Source organism: Oncorhynchus nerka, linkage group LG20, assembly GCF_034236695.1.
Source record: "Oncorhynchus nerka isolate Pitt River linkage group LG20, Oner_Uvic_2.0, whole genome shotgun sequence".
Classification (NCBI taxonomy): domain Eukaryota; kingdom Metazoa; phylum Chordata; class Actinopteri; order Salmoniformes; family Salmonidae; genus Oncorhynchus; species Oncorhynchus nerka.
The window spans coordinates 41,510,838-41,537,150 of NC_088415.1; the positions used below are offsets into that span (position 1 = coordinate 41,510,838).

Below are 26,313 nucleotides of genomic sequence, written 5' to 3' on the forward strand. Positions count from 1 at the left end.
AAAACATTGTTTCTGTGTCCCCCCTCCCTTACAGCCCACCAACTTCACCAACCCTGTGTACGCCACCCTGTACATGGGAGCCCACAACAGCCGCAGCTCATTGGCTAGTACAGACGAGAAGAAAGAGTTGCTGTCACAGGGGGACGATGGGGAGGACGAGGACATGAGTGACCCGCTGGCCTAGGGTCAGGGGTCAGAGGTCAGGCATGACCGAGCCAAGGCTAGACCACACCCGCAAAGAGACAAACGCTGATCTTATGCCTTTTTACCAATCGAGAAAAGAAACAGAAAAGAAAGCGAGAACACTGTATAAAATGAAGGAGAACTTTTGTATGTGATTGCAGTATTATATTTTGTTCTTTTGACAAAAAAAACACACAAAAAAATTCCTCTGGTCAGAAAAAGGAAGAAGCATTTTATAGACAGATTTATTCATTCAACTCTCTCGTTTTAAAATGTTGCTCACCTCCATCCTCCCTCGCTACTCCCACCCCCCCCCCCTCATCCATATAGCCGCTACCTCTGTGCAAAGGTGTAGAGCAAAACAAACAGCAGTGGAACAATTTTAAGTTTTTATTTTTGTATGAAATCTATAGGGGGGAAAAAAACATTGTTCCATTTCAGAGGATTTCTTGTTGTTTGTGAAAGATATGGAGAAAAGAGGGGGGCCAAGTTCAATACTCAAGTCAGTTCCGAATGCCAACTGATGCCGGTTCGGTCTATGCTGGAGGTGCAGAGTGAGACCATAGCCGATGGAACAAAAAGAGTTCTGGAACTGTAGTTCAGGAACTAGAACCAGAACTGCACATGTCCACATGACCGAGTCAGTCAGCGTCACACATACTAATGTCCGTTCAGTTGAGTGATTGTCTTTTACCTCCTTGCACAGACTAAAAGTGAAATATATTTACACATGCATATATATATATATATATATAACCCTATTAACAAAGTGTCTTGACAATATACCCAGGAATACAAAACAAGAAATAACATATAGCAGTCTGTCTGTACTATGTTCCACCACCTTTTCTGTTTTGGTCTTGAATAAATTAACGACTGATTTTTTTTTTTGCTTAAAGAAAAGTCAATGGGTTAATGGAGTGTGTAATGTGGAGGAATATGATTGTATTGGAGCAAACATTCCAGGATGCCCAGTTCCAGGGGAAGTAACTGAGAGGGGGGCTTGATATGACGGGTGATTCATATTGGGGCCCAGAGGGTTCATGGATCAGCTCAGTGACTGTTTATTTCAGTATCAACTGTAACGTTCATCCTGGAAATAGGCAGTTTGGCACCAAGAATGCCTCTGTGAAAACCTGCCATTGCTGGGGGGGGGAAACAAACATCTACAGTGTAACAACGAGCTGAACATGCTTTTGTCTATTGTCGGTGATAGTAAACATACTTTCAGGAGAGGCCAGTTGTTTTTATGGTACTTCAGTGGATTGGATTTATAACGACAATGCGGTGTTTTTGGTTGTTTTGAATGTATGTAATAATTACATTATGCCTCTGTAATTTCAGTTTCTGCTCATTGTAAGTGCATTCCTTGGGAGGTTTCGGACTATTAGCCTCCTGATTAGCGTCCCCTGTTGATTTCCCCCCTCTGCCTTGCTGCTAACGCTCGCTAGCTAGCTAGCTAGTCTGTCTGTCGGCTTGTCCGTCTAACCATCTGTCAGCCAGCCAGCCCTGTCTGTCTGCCTGTTTTGTATGTCTGATAGAACTGTCTGCCTGCCTGCCTGCCTGCCTGCCTGTCTGTCATTGGTCCAGGCTCAGTCTCAGCCAATCACGCGCTGCTGAACATGCTGCTTCTAACCAGTTGGAGGTGATCAGCCATAACTGCCATACTGTATTACAGATGACACTGCATGCGATTCACAACACACACACACACACACAGAGACACACCCTATAGCAAACTGTTCTAGCTTAACCATCACTTTTATTAACAGTATGCACTATCGTTTGGATTTTAATAACATTTCTGCTCTGTTACATTTTTATTTGAATAATGTAAATTAGGAACAATCTGTTTTAATTTGGACAGAAACACTTCAGCAACACAAAACCCCACACGTGGATTTGTTGTTGCTCTGTTTCGGTTAGTTATGATTGGATTTCTTTTTGATATCAGAAATTAAATGGATTTTTATAGTAGAAATGCATTGTGGATCTGACTTTCATTTGGTGTGAAAAATGAGTGAGAGAGACAGCAGAGACTTTCAATTGTGAGTCACATTGTCATTTTGTTTTATTAAGGGGGGGGGTCTTTTGGACAACACGCATCAAATGTCAGGCACTATTTCATTTCATCCTTACGACAGACAAGCACAAGTAAAAGGCATAAAATTCGTTGATTTACATCAAATGTAAATATATGTAGAAATATCTGCTATAGAAGTAGTGTCTCGTACAACATTAAGGCAATGTAAGTAGTGTAAATACGCGCTGTCCCTTTTGTGGAAATGCCATATTGAAACACCGATTTGTAAATCTGAGTGCACAGTCATTGTGCTTAACTTGATGGCTATTAAGGGGGGGAAATTGTTCATCATGACAGTTCAGGAACTTGATGCATAAAGAACATGGTTCGAACCAAGCAATGCATTCTTTACCTACCAAACAAATGCATGGCCGTATTGACTGAAACGCCGGATATCTTGGCATAATCGGGGCGGCAGGGTAGCCTAGTGGTTAGAGTGTTGGACTAGTAACCGAAAGGTTGCAAGTTCAAATCCCCGAGCTGACAAGGTACAAATCTGTCGTTCTTCCCCCGAACAGGCAGTTAACCCACTGTTCCTAGGCCGTCATTGAAAATAAGAATTTGTTCTTAACTGACTTGCCTAGTTAAATAAATAAAAATCGGACAGACTTTTTTTAAAGAGCTCTACTCAACCCGTGTCTCGGAAGTTCAGCGTGATTGAAGTTTAAAGGCAAAAAGCTCCGGCGTCAGCGCCACCTGCATTCACTGTAAAACGCTGCACATTGTCGGCTCAGTCGGGAAATGACCTTTAACATTTCTATGTAACGCTCCAGCGATCCAGTTTTTTGAATAGAGCCCTAAATGTCAACTGCACCATAAGGCGGATTGGAATGAATCCCGGCCTAAAGTGGTAAGACTGAAGTGGTGATTGGACTGTAGGTCATAAAGTTAAAAGTAATAGAAAGTAAATACACAGAATGTTTTTACCCACTCAAATGTTTTCAGACACTGGCCTAAACGAATTTAGAGAACAGTGCTGAGAAGCAACCTTTAAATACTGTATAGTGATTAAAGCTGGAATTCTGATTCCAAACCATTACATATTATTCTTTTTTTTCTTCTTTTTTTTCCGAAGGTAATGTTATCAAACAAATGCAATAAAAAAATCAAATATTTAACAACTAAAGATACAAATTATAGCTGAGTCACAGAAATAATACTGTCTAAACAAAAAAGGCACTTAATTCGTTCTCAAAATAATAAGACCGAGTAGAGGAAGTTTGGTTTGGCTAGCTTGTACAGAAACCTCTCCAAAGACTCGGAACAATCATCTTCAATCTGTGGACAGAGACGTTCTGCGATGGCAAAACCCTGGGCCGTATTCATTAGGGCTCACAACCTAAAGCGTTTTGCCACGAAAAATAAACATTTCTTATTGGTCAGGTCCAGCTCGTCCCTCCCTGTTTCAGTCTGTTTTCTTTCGTTTCGGGCCTTGTGAAAACAACCCTGTTCTCTTTGAAATGGAAATCCCAGTCAACATATGCTGTCATTTTATACAACCGACCGACTGTCTCCCATCCTCAACTTGCGTGGAGGAAATCCACATTCATGGAAATGAGATCCACGTTGGCAGGCACTTGGCAGGAGGCACTTGTGGTTCCATGTCCACATTATGCAGTTGCAGTGTCCTTCCTGCTTTTGTGAGGCGAGCCCCCCCTTTAAGGGCTCATCTCCTGTTCTTAATGCCAACCCTGGCAATCGCTGTAGTCCTCTATTTTCTGTGTGTGTGCCTTCGTGCATGCGGTGTGTGTTTGCAGTGGGAGAGGGGGTAGACTAACCCACCTGATGTCTGTGCTTATACCTGCTTGTTGAGAGATCGTGTCCATATAAGATCTCCATAAATAAATAAATACCCCCTTAAAACTTGGGCCATTGGTTCAGTCCTGTCCGGCTTTCAGTCTCTGATCTGCAGGGAGATGCAGCCTCGGGTGGGTGAGACCACCGGGACACAGGTAGGGAAGGAGGGGGGGGGGGGTTATAAAGCGAATGGGGGATAAATGAGGAGGAACGAGTGGTTTGTTTAGGGTCTCTTCCAGCCGCTCCGGATCAGCGCGTCATGCCGCAGGAAAGGCTGGCTGCGGAGATCTGTGAGTGGGTGAGGGAGGGGGAGAGAGGGGTCACTCAGGTTAAATGGGAAGTCAAACTGCTCCAGTGGCATCATGCTCATGTTTGAGGTTGTTGATGAAGGAACTTCTATTTGCAGTGCTTATCCTAACAGTGTATTTCTGCAAATAGAGTGCCAATTATGTTTCACATTTTCCAATTTGACTTATATGTTGTCAAATGGGTAGCCAATTGAAAGTGGATATCCGTTAACCAATAACAGAATGATGCCTTCCCATAGCCTTGCATTGTCAACTTAAAACTGACAGAGAAATATGGATTTTTCAATCCAAGGCTATAGGGGGGGGTATAGTTATTCAAATAAATCTCAACAACTTAACTAGGGAACAAAATATTAAAACGTTAAAATAATATCACAGTTGTGGCCAGTCAACGAGCTCTGTGAGTTACTATGCTGAAGACACAAAATATTAATCTGCTATGTCATGATTATGACAGTGTTATGTAGCCCTTTTATAATGGAGTGTTCAAATAGTATGACCTATTTTTCTGAGTATGTATGTATGCATGTCCTTTTGTCAGAATATGATGGCGTTTGTGTGGACGTGCAGGGGGCTCAACAGAGCTCGTTGACCATCGAGCTGCTCAGCACACCGCAAGTCACAGTTAACAGGGCAAAACAGGACATTGAGACATGACATCAACAGGTGACAGACTGGTGAGTGGTGGATGGACAGAACACTGGACACAGCATGCAAGAAAGAGGTGAGCGAGGTGGGGATGGAGGGACCTGAGTAGAAATGGTGGATGAAATAGTCTTATCTTGAGAGGTACACTTTGACTTGCCTAGTTAAATAAAAGACATGAATAAAAATGGAAACGAGGCCGGATACGTGCGCTTCTGCTGGCTCTTTGGGGAAAGGGAGTTGGTCTGTTTGAAATGCTGAGGGGGTTGTAAACCGCTATATAAATCTCGAAGCAATGTAGGCTCAGCTGCATGTTTCTTACTGTTGTACAGTAAAGCATATCTGACTGTTGTAAAACATAGCATACCTTACTGCTGTGCAGTACAGTAAAGCAGGTCTGACTGTTGTAAAGCATAGCATACCTTATGCATGCTCAAATTCGAAGGACAATGGCACGCTGGAGAAGTGTGCTCTTCACAGTACGGTAAAGCATATCTGACTGTTGTAAAGCATAGCATACCTTACTGCTATGCAGTACAGTAAAGCATATCTGACTGTTGTAAAGCATAGCATACCTTACTGCTATGCAGTACAGTAAAGCATATCTGACTGTTGTAAAGCATAGCATACCTTACTGCTGTGCAGTACAGTAAAGCAGGTCTAGCTGTTATAATGAATCTGAAGCGCTGGATTGGCTAAAGCAGCTGACATGACTAGCAGCACCATATACTGTGTAGCTAGCAGCACACAGAGGGGCCACAGTACAAGCAGGGCCAAAGCAGACAGGCCAGGCTTCAGGCTACCTTCCTTACCCTGCAGCGTTTAGGAGTGGCATATACTGTTATTTATCTTCTGTTCAGCTGTGCAGAGGGGTAGAATGAAGGAAAAAGAGTGATGGTTGAGGAAAGGTTGTTACCAGGTTAGAGAGAAACCAAACCAACCACATTAGTTAGTTTCATGGAACAACAAGGCACTGTTTGGTTAACAAGATTGGTTTTATAGCCAAACTTCTTAATACTGTATTTTTTTATTTAAATAAATACATCTCAAAAAGTATAAAACCTGAAAAAACTGATATCTTATACATAATGTAGCTTTTCATACTCATGCTATTATGCTACGGTAAATGCAACTTGATTATATGATTATATTTCATACTATGTACTATGCTGAACAAAAATATAAACGCAACATGTAAAGTGTTGGTCCCATGTTTCATGAGCTGAAATAAAAGATCCCAGAAATGTTCCATATGCACAAAAAGCATATTTCTCTAATATTTTGAGCACAAATTTGTTTACATCCCTGTAATTGAGCAATTTTCATTTGCCAAGATAGTCCACCTGACAGGTGTGGGATATCAAGAATCCAATTAAACGGCATGATCATTACAGAGGTGAACCTTGTGCTGGGGACAATAAAAGGCCAATCTAAATGTGCAGTTTTGTCACAACACAATGCCACAGATGTCTCAAGTTTTGAGGGAGCGTGCAATTGGCATGCTGACTGCAGGAATGTCCACCGGAGCTGTTGCCAGAAAATGTAATGTTAATTTCTCTACCAGAATGTCGTTTTAGAGAATTTGGCAGTACGTACAATTGGCCACACAACTGCAGACCATATATAACCACACCAGCCCAGGACCTCCACATCTGGCTTCTTCACCTGCGGGATCATATGAGACCAGCCACCCGGACAGCAGACGAAACTGTGGGTTTGCTCGACGTCCTCACCAGGGTCTTGACTTGACTGCAGTTTGGCGTCGTAAGCGACTTCAGTGGGCAAATGCTCACCTTCGATGGACAATGGCACGCTGGAGAAGTGTGCTCTTCACACGTTAATCCCAGTTTCGATTGTACCGGGTAGATGGCAGACCGCGTGTATCGCGTCGTGTGGGCGAGATGTTTGCTGACGTCAATGTCGTGAACAGAGTTCCATATGAGGGTGGGGTTATGGTATGGGCAGGCATAAGTTACAGACAATTGCATTTTATCAATGACAATTTGAATGCACAGAGATACCGTGACGAGATCCTGAGGCCCATTGTCGTGCCATTCATCTGTCGCCATCACCTCAGTTGCCCCCATGCACAGCCCCATGTCGCAAGGATCTGGACACAATTCCTGGAAGCTGAAAATGTCCCAGTTCTTCCATGGCCTGCATAATCACCAGACATGTCACCCATTGAGCATGTTTGGGATGCTCTGGATCGATATGTACGTCAGAGTGTTCCAGTTCCCACCAATATCCAGCAACTTCGCACAACCATTGAAGAGGAGTGGGACAACATTCCACAGGCCACAATCAACAGCCTGATCAACTCTGTGTGAAGGAGATGTGTTAGGCTGCAGGAGGCAAATGGTGGTCACACCAGATACTGACTGGTTTTCTGATCCACGCCCCTACTTTTTTTTTTTTTTTTAAAGGTACAGTATCTGTGACCCAACTGATACATATCTGTATTTCCAGTCATGTGACATCTACAGATTAGGACCTAATTCCTTTATTTCAACTGACTGATTTCCTTAGATGAACTGTAACTCATGTTGCATTTTATATTTTTGTTCAGTATGAATATCTAAATATCAGGTTCAGTCATTCAGAGGTTTGGCTGTCTGACTTATATCCTGTTAATTGAGGTAGAAGTCCTTTGAGGTAGATAGAAGACACACTTGCCACCAATAAGAGTCAAAGGCCGGGATTCAAGCAAACTGCAGACTGGCCTAAATTAGTAAAGGGGGGGTAAGGAGTAATCTTAGGGAGTGACGAGGTGGTCATGCTGCATGCAGAGTGGTCAGGCAAGGGCGGGGGGGGGGGGGTAACGAGGAGAGGACACCTGTTCTGGACAACCTTGGCATTAGGGGGAAGGAACTGTAGGAGCTAGCAGTTGGAGTCGTCACAGAGCTGTGCTTCACAGAAGAACCGTGAGCTTCGTTTAGCAGTACGGGCTGTGAAGGGGACGCTCTTCAGCACTGAGGGGGGAGGAGGGGAGAAAACGTCACACCTGAGACAGAGGAACCTGTACTGTTACTGTACTGTTGTACACCCCCCCCCCCCCACAGACTGTAACTTCTCTGTATATACAGTATACCAGCTCTCTCTGTGCCACACCTCGCTGTATTGGAGTACTGGAGTGCCAGACTACACTCCTGTGAGTCTTCCAGCCCTCGAAAGGTCTTTGGGTGTGTCTGAAATGCACCCTATTCCCTATGTAGTGCACTACAGGGAATAAAGTGCTATTTGAGATGCGCACTATGTTCAGGATGACAGGGCTATACTGTATGTAGAGTATCGGAGATGACACAAGTGTTGTAAGAGACCAGTAGTGGGGAGGAAGCATTATTAGCATATTATTAACATTGATCATTTAGATTTCACTGTCGACGCTGATTAATGAGAGTGAAGTTAGAAACTGTCCTGAGTTTGCACCTCCCACGAAACAGGGCATCGGGACACGGTGGCATTTTTTTTTTACCTACTGGGACGCGCATAACAGCCAATGGCTTGACTACAGGCCTACTCTACTCTGTAATAACGAGACCGTCCTCATCTAGACAACTAGGAGGCCACAAAAAAAACACAACTACTGGGACGTTCAAAACTGGAATCTGCTGCTGTCTAGCTGCTGGATAGCCTCGAGCAGTGGTGTCTGAACCACGTAACAGAGTGCTCCTCCAGCCGAGCAGTTGAGGACCACAGTGATCTTAGCCTGGCCCCGGCCTCTGCCCCTAGGACTGGGGTTTGGACCAGGAGACCTGGGGCCCGGCTGGGGGCTGCGTGGCTGCCTGCGTGGCTGCATGTCGAGCCCACCTGTGATGATATCCTCGATGGTGCCGTCCTTCCCCTCGTAGACGGGCCGGTGGTCCTTAGCCTGGCGTTTACGCAGCTCCGAGATCAGCTCTTGTTGCTGCTGCCTCTTCTTCACTACCTGGACCTAGGAGGGAGAGAGGAGGAAGGATCAAATCCTGCCGAGGTCCCCCAAAATAGCTTGAGCTGCCCACGGATCATTTCAATCGTACAAAATGCATGAACTCCTTATTGGAAGTGTGAGAAATATATTGAGGAAATATAAAGGCTCTGTTGATCGCAAAATTATCCATTCTACATTCTACATCTAGACTCTCTAGAGTCGTTGTACAATAAGCTCAATTTTACTACTGTTGGTTGAGTCCAGTGACTATTATAATCTTCCTGTTTTTTTGGGCCTTGTCTGTCAGTCAGGGCTCGGGAGACTTCTAGTACTGTACCTTGGGGTCGTGTTGCTTGGCCTCCTGAGCCAGTAATTTCTCTCTCATGGCTTCCTCCTGCTTTTTCCTCTGCTCATTGTCCACCACCGCATCCTGTAGGGAGGAGAACACAAAATGGACGCCACTCAGAGAAATTAGACTTCAGTTCGATACAAATCAAGACACGGAAATATATCTAGTTTACAATAGAAGAAATGGTTTTGGGTGTTGAGTAAACAGAGACAACACACTTTCATGTAGCTAAACAGTCAGCAACATACATTTTTCTGTGTGTCTCCCTCTCTCTCTCTGATCCCCTCTCTGTTTCTCTCTCACACACACACAGATACGCATGCAAGCGCGCAGATCCATACATTCTAGTAGAGAACAATCTCCGGAAGGTGTCTGTGTGGCAGGGCTGTCCAGCAGGCGGAGGCAGGGCCGTCTGTCCTTCCGGGGGGCAGGGAGGGTGGAGGCAGGGGGAAGCAGAGGCAGGGCGGGCCCTCGGTCCGGGGTTAGAGTGGGGAGGCAGGGGAGAAAGGGAAAGCAGGGGGGAAGGAAGCGGGAGACCGGACCCAGTCTAAACACCACAGCTGCGGCTCTGAAGGCAGACCCAGCTGGCCCATCCTGTTATTAGACCTGTGACTCCAGTACACACCCTGTCCTGTGGCACACAGACGGCTCTGCTCTGCTCTTAGAGGCAGCAGGGCAACACCCAGACTCAGACTAACCAAAGGTTAGGCTAACTCCCATAGGACAGAGGGCAATCTCTACCTAAACACAATCCTGTGTGGCTTAGTTGGTAAGAGTGTGATCCCCTACTGGGATCCCATATTGCATAATAAATACATGCAGTCGCTTTACTGTAACAACGTTTGTATTGTGGCATATTATATACATGTACGTGTTAGAACTGTGCTGCTTGGTCCTCCCTTACCTTGTAAGCTCTGATGAATCGCACAAAGACAGGGAAGAACACGGACGGAGGAGTCGTCTTGGAGCTCTCCCCAAAATAGTTCACCACATTGTTGAAGGCTTCCTAGAAAATGACCGGGGGAGACAGAAGTGTAAAAGGCAGGAACACAACATTTGTCAACATCGACAACCTTTACAAAGCCTTTTGTTTTGAGGTCAAGTGTTGTCCTGCATTGTTGTATCTTGGGCTTTTTGGCTTTTGTTGTGCTGCTTCTAGGGAGAGGTGTTTGCGCCGTTACACTAAGTTGTGTTATGTTGGGTTTTGACCTGTTTGTAGTTTTTGCAAAGCTATTTTCCCGGAAGAAAAATGCTGTGCTTGCTTTAGCGGTTTTATGGTAGTGGAAGAAGTTTAGAAGTTTACAGACCAGTTGTCACGTTCTGACCTTTATTTCCTTTGTTTTGTATTTATTTAGTATGGTCAGGGCGTGAGTTGGGTGGGCAGTCTATGTTTGTTTTTCTAGGTTTTGGGTATTTCTATGTTTCGGCCTAGTATGGTTCTCAATCAGAGGCAGGTGTCATTAGTTGTCTCTGATTGAGAATCATACTTAGGTAGCCTGGGTTTCACTGTGTTTGTGGGTGATTGTTCCTGTCTCTGTGTTTGCACCAGATAGGACTGTTTAGGTTTTCGCACATTTATTGTTTTGTTAGTTATTTCATGTCTAGTTCCTTTTATTAAAGAACATGAATAACCACCACGCTGCATTTTGGTCCGCTTCTCCTTCACCACAGGAAAACCCTTACACCAGTATTGAACCATTGTGTTTGCAGTTTTGATAGGATGTGTTAAGTTTACCTCTGCAGTCTTGGCATCCTTCTGCAGTTTGTCAAGCTGAGTGTCGCTAGTCTGGAGGAAGCCCTTGAGAACAGAGTGGTCGTGGAGACTACACTCTCTCCTGATCAGATCCATCCCTTTACCCAGCTCCCGCACGTCCAGCAGCACATTCTCCAGAGACACTAGAGAGAGAGAGAGAGATACGCACGCAGGCACACGAATATCAAGCCTCCTCATTTCTACTGTGCTTCACATGAACTGTCTTCTTCATACAGTCAGAAGAGGAGTCCCAGTCCTGTCTTTGTGAGGTCTATAGCTGTGTACTCACCTGCTGCAGCTTTGTCCACAAAGTGTAGTTCGTTGAAGAAGTTAGCCAGCTCTGGATACTTCTCCTTGACAACCACAGCTATGTAGTGGAGCAGAGTCATCTTCCTGTCTGTAGACTTGGTGTCCAGCAGCTGTGGGAGGAGAGGAATGCATATTAGCCAAGCCTCTTTTATCACTCTTGAAACAAGTGTATAATTGTAGCCTTGTATAACTAATATGGAGGTAAACTGAATGCATGACCAGAATACATATCAACCAAGGCCCTTCTCAATCTGGAGGAGTACATCTGGAAAAAAGTCTAGCCCCTTGTAACTAATATGATGATACAGTCTCTAGAATGTTCTACTTTGTTTCGTACAGTACTCACCAGATCAAGACTTTGTAGCTTGAAGCCATACACAGAGCCTCTCTTGCCGCTGTTCATGTAGTTTCCCAGGGCTAAGATGATCTATGAGCATATAAAAGAAGAATTACAATCTTAGCGCCATGAAACTGTGGCCAGGGTCATGCAAAAAAAAGAAGTTTTCTAAAATAGTTGTTGCACTAAGATCCATTGCCTAAAACTGACATAGATGATTTTAGTGCTAAGAAACTCTTGGGGAAACTCACCACTTGTTGCTAAAACTGAAACAACGCTTGTCATCCAAAGTCAAACTACTTTAATCCCCGATGGTGGAATCCAAGAGCGAGAAGCCTTACCTCTAGCATGCGTTTTAACTTGGGTGAAGACTTGACGGACGCGGACGCTGCGATGATGGCGTTGAGCTGCGGGGTTAGCATGCCGACGTTGTCCGAGAAGTTCCCGACGAACGTAATGATATTCATCCTCTGGGTGAGCCGTTCGATCTTGGAGAAGAAGAGCATGAATCGGTCCACGTCCGTCAGCGCGTCCAGCGGTCGCCGCTCCCGTTCGTACTGACGCATCGTCTTCCCCTCCGCCTCCGTGGGAAGGAACCGCATCAGACACTCCACGAAGTCCACCGGCAGGGCCTTCAGATCAAAGCTATAAGGAGAAACAGATAGTAGAGGTTGCAACACTGAAAAGGTTAGAAACATCAGACACTCCACGAAGTCCACCGGCAGGGCCTTCAGATCAAAGCTATAAGGAGAAACAGATAGTAGAGGTTACAACACTGAAAAGGTTAGAAACATCAGAAACGCCACCAAGTTCACCGGCAAGGCCTTCAGATCAAAGCTATAAGGAGAAACAGATAGTAGAGGTTGCAACACTGAAAAGGTTAGAAACATCAGAAACTCCACCAAGTTCACCGGCAGGGCCTTCAGATCAAAGCTATAAGGAGAAACAGATAGTAGAGGTTGCAACACTGAAAAGGTTAGAAACATCAGAAACTCCACCAAGTTCACCGGCAGTGCTTTTCAGGTCAAACCTGAGTAGGGAGACCTTGCATAAAGCATCAGAAGGGGGAAGACAGGTTAGAAACCTCAGCGCTAGAACTGGAAACGATGCAGCATAGAACCACATGGTTGGGCCCCTCGGAGTCTGGTTCCTCTCTAGGTTACTTCCTTCTAGGGAGTTTTTCCCTGGACACTGCTTCCTCTTTGAAGGCCCAGGCTGGGACACTGTAATGCACTTTGTGACAACTGAATTGTTGATGTAAAAATACATTTTTATTTGTGGAAAGTGAGGTATAGGTTACAGTACGTACCTCTGTATGGCTTTGCAGATCTCCTCGGTGCTCTTGTTGGCCTTCCTCAGGGTGATGGCCAGGTTCTTGGAGCGGTTTGCGTCCAGCAGGCTGACCTTGTTGGCAGCCTTCTGAGACACTTTGGTCTTGGGGCCACTCAGGTCCACCAAAGGACCCTGGGCCTTGGTCTTAAAAAGCTCCTCAAACTTCTCCACATCCAGCTCCTATAGACAGACACCACACACTCAGTCAAACGTGATACCTCAAAGCATGTACATCTTCTATGAAAAATACCTGTTTTAATTGGGAGTTTTGTTTGGTTTTGATTGCAATAAAACAGGGCTGGCTTAACTATCCGTGTACAATGAGTTAGGAGGAGGGCCTTGAGGGCCTCTTTTCCTGACCACATGACATGGAACAACTTGGGCCCAAAATGAAGAGAGAAACTGTCAGATGAAGGCCCCCGAAATGGAGGTTTCCCCTGGACTGGTAGACTCACCTCTAGTACTCGTTCATCATCTATCTCGCTGAAGACCGTGCCGTTGATCTGGTTGGGTTTCAGCGCGGTCCAGTTGAAAATAGGCAGGCGGAACTTGGTCTTGATGGGCTTCTTGATCCTGATAGCTGCAGACCGAAATTATTACATAGAACACCAGGACAGCTATTATATAGACAATCATGCACATTTCCATCACTCAATCAGACTTGTATCTTCTCGACACATTCTATACTCCACCCTCCATCCTAACTTCCTTTTAAGTTCAGATGAACCGTAGTGGCACCATAGCAGACGTGCAATGCATTGTATTTGGAGGCTGGTGTTTGCTCTTACCTGATAGGCCCATATTGAGGATGAAGTTGGGTGCAGTTCCTGGTAAAGGCGGGGCCATAGGAGGTGGGGGTGGAGCATTCGCTCCTGTGGAATAGAACACAAGACACTCAAGTCAGGATCGACCAATAACGCCGAAGTCTGGGCAGCTCTATTCTCATGAGCCGTAATCAAATCCCAAGCGTATGGACATCTGTGAGAGGCTAGTTCAGGCATGCTTTACCAAATCAATACGACGAATAGTAATATTTGTTTATGATTGCATACACTAGTGTTGTGCGTCCATCCAGCTGTTTCCGTGTGTGTGTGTGTGTGTGTGTGTGTGTGTGTGTGTGTGTGTGTGTGTGTGTGTGTGTGTGTGTGTGTGTGTGTGCGTGCGCGCACAGCCTGTCAGCACCTTGATTCACAGTGAGGGAGGAAACACCCTAGCGTTTCCCTTTCCTGTCTGGACGGACGGGGCCCGGGCCCTACTCTGACCAATCACCTGGCTGGGCACAAAAGGGCAACGAGGGCAACTCTAAAATAGATCTGCCCTCATAGACCTATCTCCCCCGTGTCCCTTTGGACTCTAGTGACTTCCTCTCTCTTACATACATGTACACCACACATAGTACCCTTTTCACACTACAGAGCCGAGCTGTACTGGCCTGGTTACACACCCACCATAGTTTGATTTTTTTCAACCTCTTCAGTGGGCTTTGTAATTTGGAATGGAAAAGGGTGGGAACCCCTGCTATGAAGGACAATGTGAAAACAAAGCCAACATGTTATAGTTCTAGTCGGCACAATGAAGTGAAATAGTATAACTGATCATGGTACTGTACCTAAAGCAGAGGGCAGAGGAGGAGGAGGCGGAGGAGGGGGAGGCGGGGGAGGTGGTGCTTCACTGGCCGATGGTAGACTAGTTCCTGGTCCTCCTGGTCCTCCTGGCCCTGTTACTCCTCCAGGCCCCACTGAGAATCCTCCGTTCTGCCCAAAGTCACCCAGAGGCACCCCCGGACCTCTACCCCCTCCTCCTCCACCACCGCCCCCTCCCAGGGGCTCGATGGCGATGTCCCCGTCCGGCTGCTTGCGGAGGCGGATGGTCCCCTGCTGTTCCATCTCCAGCAGGCGCTTCTCGATGTTGAAGCTCCTCTGGAAGGCAGCGTCCTTCTCCTTGATCATCCTCCTCAGGGTGTGGACCTGGGTGTTGGTCGACTCGTACGTCTCCTGTTGGGTCAGACCACCAGGGAGAGACAGAGAGAGAAACGGCTCTATGATGACTCCGAAAAACCATACAGGATCATAATCATGCCATATCATATCATCCTTCCGGAGACACCTGAAACCCCACCTCTTTCAGGAATACCTAGGATAGGATAAAGTAATCCTTCTCACCCCCCTTAAAAGATTTAGATGCACTATTGTAAAGTGGCTGTTCCACTGGATGTCTTAAGGTGAACGTACCAATTTGTAAGTCGCTCTGGATAAGAGCGTCTGCTAAATGACTTAAATGTAAATGTATATCCTGCCGATCAATTTTCTATAATAGCATTCTCGCTCGAGCACAGTTAATCAAACGTTGATGTTAGTCTGCCACGGCCGTACGTATACTCAACCAGGCGTCGTGAAACACTGCTGCAAAACAACATATTAAATACAACATTAAGACGCGCGAAGACACAGCTGCGGCTCTGCTGAATCATCAAGGGTGCATTTGATGGCGTATATGAGAAACGGGAATGGCAATTTGATTCCGTATCATAATCGTGAACCACAGCTCGTCTTACCCGTATGACGTGGAGATCCTTGTCCTTCTGCAGGAGCTGCTTCTCCAGGTCAGCCACTTTCGTGATGGTCTCATTCTCCACCTCCAGCAGCTTCTCCGTCACCTAGTGCAGGGTGGAGAGGATGAAGAGGGCGAGGAAAGAAAGAGAAGGCAGCAGGCATGGAGAGTGAAGCAGAGTGAGTGGGGAGATGGAACAACCGGGATGGAGAAAGGGATAGCGGGGAGAGGAGGTGAATTAAAGCGTTGATTCAGTAAAGTCCACCTCTGGCATCTCGCCCAGTTCCACTTTTGCTCTCTATCTCTCTCTCTCTCGCTCTCGTGTACTATATTCGCTGCAGCATCAGTAAGAAATGTGATGCGCTTTGCAGCATGACACAGCAGGTTCAAGTGAGGCTGACATAGCCTAGTTAGCTTTCACTTTTGAAATTGGATAACATGTTGTACAAGTAGTAAAAGGAATTCTCTGGGAATGCTCGCTCTCCTCCTCCCCCGTAATTCCTGGCCCCTGAAAGCCGGGTTTGTTTTGAAATTCTCCAGATGACGGCACGTGCGCCTCCTGACCTTTCTGTGTTAGAAAGGGGTCATTGGAAGAACATGGGGGGATGGCGTACTTCACATTACTGCCCGACTGAAATAGCAGGGGAGACCCAATCCTGACCGGATAATGGCGTACCTGACTACGGTACTTCGTAGAACTCTTTTCATGTACATTCATCAGTACGGAGAAGGACAAATGTGCTATAAAAATTCAGTGTGAATAACAACTAAAAGACTCATCGCCGTGTGTGTATTTGACCTATAACCCATTTGAAAACATTCCACTCCTGCACAGAGGCTTAGCGGGTGGGTCTGGTCAGTCTTGGGGTTCTTACGTGGGACAAGTGTTCCTCCAGCTCCTCCACCTTCTCCAGAGCCACGTTCTTGGTCTCCGCGTCCTCCAGCAGGCCGCCCACATCAAACACATTGTCCAGGTAGGCCTGAATCTGGACCGACAGCTTGTCACTCTCTGTGTACTTGGATTTCTGTAGGGAGAGAAGGGGAGGTTCAGGTTCACATTTATGAAGGTACCGTAGAAGGCAACGTTTTAAGGCATCTTGGAAAAGGGGACATGACATAAAATGGCGATTTTTAACTTCCTGCCTTCAAATGCTGCCTCAGAAGGCATGAGACACAGCATGTATGGCTCCTTGGAGACTTCATTCAAGGAATGCTGAAGGAGATGTTTGCGACAGGTCAAATGAATACCTGGTTATTACATTGTATTCATAGCGTCCTCCTTACCTCCAGGTAGTCATCTAGGCCCAGCTTAGTGAACTCGTACTGCAGGTGAACCCTGAAGTTCATGTCTTCTACCGAGTGGACCATGATGTTGATGAACTGCATGCAGGCCACCATGAAGTCGATGTTCCCATCCTCCACGTGGAAATACTCCATCAGCTTCTCAAAGCGATGCTTCTCCTTGCACACCTGAAAAGGAACCGAAACAACATGTCAATACAGACGGGAGCATATTTTTTAGAGGGGTTTGCAGTCTTAATGAAGTCCTCTTCAAATCCAAAAGAGGAGGATGTGTTTCAGTTCTGTTCACCTTTGAATCTCCTCAGTTTCCGAAATGCTTTGATGTTGCTGTGCCGTATAACATAGTTTCAGGTGAGCTTAGTGACCAGTGGCGGTCGGTGCCGTTTAAGATGAGCATGGTGTTATTTCTATTACAGCGTATTGGATGACATTCATATTCCATTCACCCAGCTCAATGTAACGGCGATAGGCTTAGGCTACTACATGATACTCACGTTTTCCCTGTACCCATCATGAGGTTGCTACAACTTAGCCTATGACTGAAAGTTTACAACGTAGGTGCACGGCGAGAGAAATGAGAGACGGTGACACATTCAATACCGCCTTGCACATTCTGGCCTGCATCTAGCCGATCTAGGGTGTAATCGTTAGTCCAACAGTTGCAAACAAGAGTTTCTATTTGACATATTCAGGTATGTTTATCTCCGTTTCGTTCCGTTTGCTTCGGTTTAAGAAGCGTTTTTCAACAGAACCGGCGGAGTGAATGCACCCCTGATCACACGCAAACATTTCACTTTCATAGCAGCCACATAAAACAGCATGATCATTTAGCTTGTTGTATATATAATTCCTTCTCGCCGCTATCTACGCACTCTCCTCCTCTCACCTTTACCCTTCACTTGTGGACTTCAGTGCACAACAAATCAGCTGTCTGTGACCAGGCGAAAAAAAACTTTCCAAGCCAAACCTTCATATCATGACCGCTAACCGCTACAGCCTTCTTTGTTGTCACGTCATAGTCAACTTAAACTGCTAGAACTAACGTGTTAGTAAACCTGCTACAATCATGCAGTACAGTGTACAGACTGAAAGAAGTTTAGCAGTTACAGAGGCTGGCCCCGGTGACAATAAATTAAGAACATCTTGACTTCGAAGAGTTCCAGTGTTGGATAGCCATAGCCAGCTAGCTAACATTGCATCCCTCTGTTTGAGCTGGGTGTTTGAGTAGGCTAAACTAGCTAGCTGCATTTACTAGCAAAAAGTGAAAGTTTCAAAAAATACAACCAATCAGTTTGCCCCCCTCACCTCATACATTTCTCTCTCGCTCTCTCTCTCCATCTTCTCCTTAATTTTTAAAGAAATGAATTTGCTCAACTGTTAAATTATTGTCTTTCTCTCTCTTTGACTCAAACTACTCACCACGTTTCATACACTGCAGTGCTAGCTGGCTGTAGCTTATGATTTCAGTACTACATTCATTCTCTGATCCTTTGATTGTGTGGACAAAGTCAGTTCATGCTGCAAGAGCTCTGATAGGTTGGAGGACGTCCTCTGGAAGTTGTGATAATTACTGTGTAAGTCTATGGAAGGGGGTGAGAACTATGAGACTCCTAGGTTTCGTATTGACTTCAGTGTACCCAGAGGAGGACGGAAGCTAGCTGTCCTCCGGCTACACCATGGTGCTACCCTACAGAGTGCTGTTGAGGCTACTGTAGACCTTCATTGCAAAACAGTGTGTTTTAATCATTTATATGTTGACGTGAATATATTTAGTATAGTTTTATCTAAAACGGATCACTTTTTAATGTTTCAATATTTGTATTTTTATGAAATTCACTGAGGAGGACGGTCCTCCGCTTCCTCCTCTGAGGAGCCTCCACTGATCGTGACCCATGCCAAGGCTATGGGTGTAAGCAGAGGTCAACACACTCCATCTGCAATGAAAAGCCCTCCTAATTATTGGAATTCTTGGAAAGGGAACAGAGTAAAAATAAGGCAATGGGATAGAGATCTCGCCAGACTCCCACACACACACACACACACACACACACAAAAGAAAACAAACTGATTTCCCAACTTAAAAACATCTGATTTAAATACAGAACAAAATCCAACCCCTCATTCCATATCAGCATTCTTTAGCCTAGAGTTGTTGTTTTGTGATTTATACTTAATTGCTGCACAAATATGGCTATAAACCAGAGCTGCGTCTCAAATGGCATCCTATTCCCTATATAGTGACCAGAGGCGGCCCTGGTCAAAAGTAGTGCACTATATAGGGAATAGGATGCCATTTGAGAGACAACCCAAAACTGGTGGCGGAACATCTTAGCTATAACGTTTCAGTAAACACTCAGCTGTCACTATGATTGCATTTTGAAATCACGCCACAAAGTTGTTGGTTGGTTCACACATTGTTGTGACTGGGTGGCTGATAGGAGTACTGCTCTATGGGGTTCTGTGGTGCTCTGCAGATTGTACAGAGCAATCGGCTGATTCCGGCGTTAAGACGACTGACTCTACAGGCTAGAAACTGAGAGGCTAAGCAAACCTTTGTGATCCACTCACTCCCACTGGGAAATTGATCCTTATCACGGTTGCCTCACATCTGGTGGCTTAATGAGATGAATAGCCCCAGACATAGCATGGTTCTGGGCTTTGCCTAACAGGCCTACCAGGGTTCAAATAGTATTCATTTTCTTTCAGATACTTTGAGCATTTCATTGAGCCTGCCCGAAGAGCCAGATGGGCAGGGCTTGCACTTTTGGGATTATTCTGTTGGTTTTATCGTGCCCACGCAAGCGTTCCAAGTATTTGGAAGAAAGCAAAACGGTGAATTCTGCCTACAGTAGGCTAATACTGAGGTTATACTAAAGTAATACGTCACCTCTTTGAAGTTGTCGAATGCAGAGAGTATGATCTCATGGCCTCCTCTCACCAGACACACCGCAGCCAGCAGCTCCAGCACCAGGGCTTTTGTCCTGTCAAGACAGAATATGCGTGTTCATAGACACAACGTCTATATAACACTGCATTACGACTCTGGTAATCCATGGCTCGACCTGTACGTGGTTCAAATCCAACTCACTATGACGTTGTTATAACGGCATTTGATAATAGACTTCGTTAAATATTAGCCGTATTCTTTTCACCGGTGCAAAATGTAGTCAGCAATTAGATAACCTAAAGCACTAAATAAATGCATAGCACAGCTGAAATCCATGATTCTCTACTTTGAGGTTTAACACCCACAGAGGAGCCGGAGCGAGGGGCTTGTCAACGCTTCAACTGAAAGGAGGTCATTATGAAGTGATCAGCTCCCACGCTTTAACACTGTAATCCCAAACATTCCTCTAACACACTGCATCTATAAAAGGCATTCATCCAAAATGGCACCCTAGTCCCTACGCCATGGCTCCCTATTCCCTTCGTAGTGCACTACTTTTGACCGGGACCCTACTCAAAATTAGTGCATAGGGGGCCATTTGGGATATAGGGTAAACCATGCCTTTACCAGGCTGGATGTATGGTTCTCATTCCCAACATCAGAGAGAAGCCGATGGGAGCCCCCTCAGAGAATGAGGAGCGTATCATATGAACAGGCTGATCAAATGTTCCTCTATTGTCTGACCCACACCCTGACCCACCCTTAAATCTCTCAAGCTGCAGAGGTGGCGGAGGCAGGGGCACGGCCTGAACTTGAACTGATGATAGATACCTGCACACTGTTGTACCCTGCACCTCAAATCAAAATCAACCTAGAGTTACTGGAAGTGTGTAGTAACAGCTTCTAAATAGAGCCTGAGATTTGCTTACCTTGAGTTCTTATTGTTCAGACTTAGGGCAATTTCGTTGACTGCGTGTGCGTGGGACATTACCAGGTTGAAGCCATACTGGAGAGAGAAGGTAATGATAGAACAGGATGTGGTCAAAGAGAAGCAAAAGAGGCTGAATGCTGCCAGTGCATAGATTCAAGCACACTGCCTAGATTCACTTTTACTGTGGCTTATACAGGAAACATCTGCAACAGAGACTCTTGACATCTTTAAAACAAAATATTTGGCTGCATTTATGCTTTACCGTTTCTGCCCTAATGCCACTAGAGAGAATAATAAGTGTTTTAGGTTCCTCTTGTGTATTATTGGTAACATGAGGGGTGGCTTTGATAGTGGATATCCCCAGTCAGTACCTGGTAGTTCATTATGGCTCGCAAGCACATGATGCAAACGTGCACGTCGTCCTTCTGGCTCACGAGTCTAGAGTTCTTGATGGTTTTGCTGTTAGGTGCTGTGCCATAGCTGCAACAGAGGGCAAAGGTCAACAACTACAGTGGCAAGAAAAAGTATGTGAACCCTTTGGAATTACCTGGATTTCTGCATAAATTTAACCTACAAATCAGATCTGATCTTCATCTAAGTCACAGCAACAGACAAACACAGTCTGCTTAAACTAATAACACACAAATGATTGTATTTTTCTTGTGTTGAATGTTTAAATGATGTATTCACAGTAGGTTGGGAAAAGTATGTGAACCCCTAGGCTAATGACTTCTCCAAAAGCTCATTGGAGTCAGGAGTCAACTAACCTGGAGTCCAATCAATGAGATTTAGTTTGGAGATTTTGGTTAGAGCTGCCTTGCCCCGTTAAAAAAACACTCACAAAATGTGAGTTTGCTATTCACAAGAAGCATTGCCTGATGTGAACCATGCCTCGAACAAAAGAGATCTCAGAAGACCTAATATTAAGAATTATTGCCTTGCATAAAGCTGGAAAGGGTTTCAAAAGTATCTCTAAAAGTCAGTCCATGGTAAGATAAAGATGTCTATAAATGGAGAAATGTCAGCACTGTTGCTACTCTCCCTAGTAGTGGCCGTCCTGCAAAGATGACTGAAGGAGCACAGAGCAGAATGCTCAATGAGGTTAAGAAGAATGTGTCAGTTAAAGACACAGAAATCTCTGGAAGATGCTAACATCTCTGTTGACGAGTCTACGATACGTTAAACGCTAAACAAGAATGGTGTTCATGGGAGGACACCACGGAAGAAGCCACAGCTGTCCAAAAAAACCATTGCTGCCCGTCTGAAGTTTGCAAAATAGCACCTGGATGTTCCACAGCGCTACTGGCAAAATATTCTGTGGACAAATGAAACTAAAGTTGAGTTGTTTGGAAGGAAGGAACACACAACACTATGTGTGGAGAAAGGCACAGCACACCAACATCAAAACCTCATCCCAACTGTAAAGTATGGTGGAGGGAGCATGATGGTTTGGAGCTGCTTTGCTGCCTCAGGGCCTGGACAACTTGCTATCATCAGAAAAATGAATTCCCAAGTTTATCAAGACATTTTGCAGGAGAATGTAAGGCTATATGTCCGCCAATTGAAGCTCAACAGAAGTTAGGTGATGCAACAGGACAACAATCCAAAAGACAGAAGTAAATCAACAACAGAATGCCTTCAGGAGTGCTGTCGCATGACCTCGAGAGCGGTTCACACCAGACATCCCAAGAATATTGTGGAACTGAAACAGTTTTGTAAAGAGGAATGGTCCAAAATTCCTCCTCAACCGTTGTGCAGGTCTGATCCGCAACTACAGAAAAGGTTTGGTTGAAGTTATTGCTGCCAAAGGAGGTTCAACCTGTTATTAAATCCAAGGGTTCACATAATTTTTACAACCTGCACTGTGAAATGTTTACACAGTATGTTCAATAAAGACATGAAAAAATGTAAATTGTTTGTCTGTTATTAGTTTAAGCAAACTGTGTATGTCTATTGTTGTGACTTAGATGAAGATCAGATACAATTTTATGACCAATTTATGCAGAACTCCAGGTCATTTGAAAGGGTTCACATACTTTTTCTTCCCATTGTACATATTTTATTCAATGTTCGCATACAACAAAAACAACTTGAGTCCACTTCATCCTTAAACAGCTTTAGATTCCACTTCACTTGTCTGATCTAAATCATCAGAGCCATTGTGTGTTCATGTTGTGTGCTTTTTTGTGACATCTTGATTTATGAGAGCAAGAAATGTTGTACAGTTTCTGACATTCATGTGACTGCAGGCTTTGTGTTCCATTGCGCCTAGCTTAAAGTGTGTCAAAGAGAGATCAGGCAGGGAAAGAGACCAGAGAAGGCCCATGTGGTTACAGAATGATGCATTCTGGGACGAGGTGAAGCCGTAGGTTTCTTGCATGACATCCGTTTGTCCCCAGACTGAGGTCTGCTAGTTACAGAACAGTCTCTCCTCCACATCCTCTTATCGCTCGGTCTCTTTTTCATGTTTTCGTGTGTCTGTGTTTCCTGCTCGTCTTACTTTTTGTCTTTTTTGAAAACTGAGTCATAAGTTTCTCAAGCATTTCTTCCTGTAGTAAACCAACAGACATGTATATAGGGTTGTCCGTTGACAAAAAATATATATATATATATGAATTATTTTACATTTTTATACCCCTTTTTCTCCCCAATTTTGTGGTATCCAATTGGTGGTTACAGTCTTGTCTCATCGCTGCAACTCCAGTACAGACTCGGGAGAGGCGAAGGTCAAGAGCCTTGCGTCCTCCGAAACACAACAAAACCAAGCCACAATGCCCACTTAACCCGGAAGCCAGCTGCACCAATGTGTCAGAGGAAACACCGTACACCTGGCGACCATGTCAGCATGCACTGCGCTGGCAGGAGTCGCTAGTGCGCGATGGAACAAGGATATCCCTACCAGCCTAATCCGCACGACACTGTGCGAATTGTGTGCCGCCCCATGGGTCTCCCGGTCGCGGCGGGCTGCGTCAGAGCCCGGACTCTAACCCAGAATCTCTAGTGGCACAGCTAGAAATGTGATGCAGTGCCTTGCGCCACTCGGGAGGCCCTGACTAAAACTATTCTAATCTCAAAATGATTTATGTTTGTTTCGTGGTACATTTATATCTTTCTTATTCCTATCACACTCTATTTTCTCTCTCTGTGTTTTCTCTCTCTGTGTTCTCTTTCTCTCTCTATGTTCTCTCTCTGTGTTCTCTCTCTCTGTGTTCTCTTTCTCTCTCTATGTTCTCTCTCTCTCTCTGTGTGTTTTCCCTCTCTGTGTTTTCTCCCTCTGTGTTTTCTCCCTCTGTGTTTTCTCCCTCTGTATTTTCTCCCTCTGTATTTTCTCCCTCTGTGTGTTTTCTCCCTCTGTTTTCTCCCTCTGTGTTTTCTCCTTCTGTGTTTTCTCCCTCTGTTTTCTCCCTCTGTGTTTTCTCCCTCTGTGTTTTCTCCCTCTCTGTGTTTTCTCCCTCTGTGTTTTCTCCCTCTGTGTTCTCTTTCTCTCTCTATGTTCTCTCTCTCTCTCTGTGTGTTTTCCCTCTCTGTGTTTTCTCCCTCTGTGTTTTCTCCCTCTGTGTTTTCTCCCTCTGTATTTTCTCCCTCTGTATTTTCTCCCTCTGTGTGTTTTCTCCCTCTGTTTTCTCCCTCTGTGTTTTCTCCCTCTCTGTGTTTTCTCCCTCTGTGTTTTCTCCCTCTCTGTGTTTTCTCTCTCTGTGTGTTTTCTCCCTCTCTGTGTTTTCTCCCTCTCTGTGTTTTCTCCCTCTCTGTGTTTTCTCCCTCTGTGTTTTCTCCCTCTGTGTTTTCTCCCTCTGTGTTTTCTCCCTCTGTGTTTTCTCCCTCTGTATTTTCTCCCTCTGTGTTTTCTCCCTCTCTGTGTTTTCTCCCTCTCTGTGTTTTCTCCCTCTCTGTGTTTTCTCCCTCTGTGTTTTCTCCCTCTGTGTTTTCTCCCTCTGTGTTTTCTCCCTCTGTGTTTTCTCCCTCTGTGTTTTCTCCCTCTGTGTTTTCTCCCTCTGTGTTTTCTCTCTCTGTGTTTTCTCTCTCTGTGTGTGAAAAGCTCACTAGACGGAGAATCATAGGGCAGGAGGCCCACCTGGAGCTAGACAGGTCAGGACAGTGGAACACATCTGGAACGAGGAAGACCATCAAACATGGAAGGAAACACACAGTGCAGGGGTCAGAAACCACCTCTCTGTCTCCATCTCTGTCCCTGTCCCTGCAGATCGTTTAACCCACAAACCCCTGCAGTGAGGTCGGGAGTCTCTTCATCAATCCTCTCCAGACCCAGACCGCTCTACATCATGGCATCATCATCATCATCATCATCATAGCAAACAACTGGCTGACATGCTAACATATGTTTGGATTGCTACCTGACATGCTAACATGCTAACATACGTCAGGGCCAGTGGGTTAGATGAGCGAGGCACAGTAACAGCAGCGACAGCAGCAGCAACGGGGTAGCAGACGATACGTACCGGAGCACAGACTGGCGTGCCGAGCGGACCAGCGTGTTGCAGAAAGGCTGAGCGCCACTCTGGTGTAGATCCTCTATAGACCTACTCCAGGAAGTAGCCTTGTCCAGGGAGCCCTCCTCCCCATTATCCAGACCCTCAAAATTCAACCTGGGCCACGGGCAGACAGACAGGCCGACGGACGGATGGACAGACAGGTAGACAGATGGATAGACATACAGATGATGGACAGACAGAGGTCGAGGTAGATTAGGTTAGAAATGCAGCTCGGTAAAAGGTCAAAGGTTATGTTATACAGACGAACTGCACAGTAAAAGGCTGCACAGTCAAGCTTAGTGCAACACAGTGTTGACAGGCTCAGTCATTCCCATTCAGGCCCGGTCCATAATGTGCCAGCATGGCGATATAACAGCACAGACACATGGTTCCCAATCAAGTCCAACCACTCATTCAGTCTGCCAAGTCCGCAGCATATGAGACAGACAAGCACATTCAGGCACATTCAAAGGAACACAATGCCATAAGTAATCCATCCAGTTTGCCATTGCCCCTTTTCACAGACAGTGTGACCTTAGCTCCTGTCTGTTGGGATGAACACTTCTGGGATCCGGTACCAATCTGGTTGGGTGGCAAACTACCTCTAGTCTCTTCTGAAGAGATGTGCTAAGCTTAGGGTGTGTGTACTCACATGACGGCACACTGTGCAAAGGAGAGGTACTCCACCAGGATATCCAGACCTCTGTTTTCATCGTTGAGGAACTCCCGGACCCACCTGGGTGACATGGGACACAGAGAGGGGTTAGCAGGGCAGAATATTCAGGGGCTAACACCCTTATCTGCTAGTCACGGATCATCCCTAAGTAGGGCCAGGACTTTTCCCCACATGACCTGAACAGGGGAAAACTCTGGGCAGTACTCCATAGTTTTTCCTGGTGAGTTCACATGCTCTGGAAAAACTCCTGGCCCTATGTTATGATACATGGAAAAGGATAATAGCCCTAATAGAGGTACAGAAAGCCAGGAGAGAGAGAGAGAGAGAGAGAAGGAAAGGGGCAGACTGAAACCTGAACACACAAAGCTACACACATTCCTAAGAGCTGCAAAAGCCAACATATTTTGAGTCTACATCTTGTAGACTAAAGTCTGCTCAGAATGGGGTCCCCTACACCCCCACTACACCCCT

The 26,313-nt window shown here is 45.4% G+C and overlaps 2 protein-coding genes across 6 annotated transcripts in view; one reads left to right on the forward strand and one right to left on the reverse strand.

Annotated features, from left to right (window-relative positions):
• Nucleotides 1-2,164, forward strand: part of LOC115102554 (low-density lipoprotein receptor-related protein 1-like) — a 140,837-nt gene extending 138,673 nt beyond the window's left edge. The window contains exon 90 of the mRNA XM_065005503.1: nt 35-2,164. Coding sequence (XP_064861575.1) covers nt 35-184 — 150 coding nt within the window. The 3' untranslated portion in view covers nt 185-2,164. The remainder of the gene's footprint in view (nt 1-34) is intronic.
• Nucleotides 2,165-2,229: 65 nt separating this feature from the next.
• Nucleotides 2,230-26,313, reverse strand: part of LOC115102556 (formin-like 3) — a 57,260-nt gene continuing 33,176 nt past the window's right edge. Inside the window, exons 4-24 of one of the 5 annotated variants that reach the window (XM_029622644.1) lie at nt 25,819-25,902; nt 25,134-25,280; nt 21,048-21,156; nt 20,675-20,751; nt 19,746-19,839; nt 16,841-17,026; nt 16,432-16,581; nt 15,561-15,662; nt 14,616-15,000; nt 13,795-13,878; nt 13,462-13,586; nt 12,984-13,186; nt 12,016-12,319; nt 11,684-11,764; nt 11,318-11,447; nt 11,011-11,171; nt 10,180-10,281; nt 9,264-9,356; nt 8,827-8,950; nt 5,829-5,876; nt 4,264-4,351 (exon numbers count right to left, since the gene is read on the reverse strand). In XM_029622644.1, the coding sequence (XP_029478504.1) occupies nt 5,839-5,876; nt 8,827-8,950; nt 9,264-9,356; nt 10,180-10,281; nt 11,011-11,171; nt 11,318-11,447; nt 11,684-11,764; nt 12,016-12,319; nt 12,984-13,186; nt 13,462-13,586; nt 13,795-13,878; nt 14,616-15,000; nt 15,561-15,662; nt 16,432-16,581; nt 16,841-17,026; nt 19,746-19,839; nt 20,675-20,751; nt 21,048-21,156; nt 25,134-25,280; nt 25,819-25,902 (2,779 nt within the window). In that variant the 3' untranslated portion in view covers nt 4,264-4,351; nt 5,829-5,838. Of the gene's footprint in view, nt 4,352-5,828; nt 5,877-7,852; nt 7,989-8,826; nt 8,951-9,263; nt 9,357-10,179; nt 10,282-11,010; nt 11,172-11,317; nt 11,448-11,683; nt 11,765-12,015; nt 12,320-12,983; nt 13,187-13,461; nt 13,587-13,794; nt 13,879-14,615; nt 15,001-15,560; nt 15,663-16,431; nt 16,582-16,840; nt 17,027-19,745; nt 19,840-20,674; nt 20,752-21,047; nt 21,157-25,133; nt 25,281-25,818; nt 25,903-26,313 lie in introns of all 5 variants that reach the window. The other 4 variants (XM_029622641.2, XM_029622642.1, XM_029622643.2 and 1 more) reach the window with 4 other exon arrangements.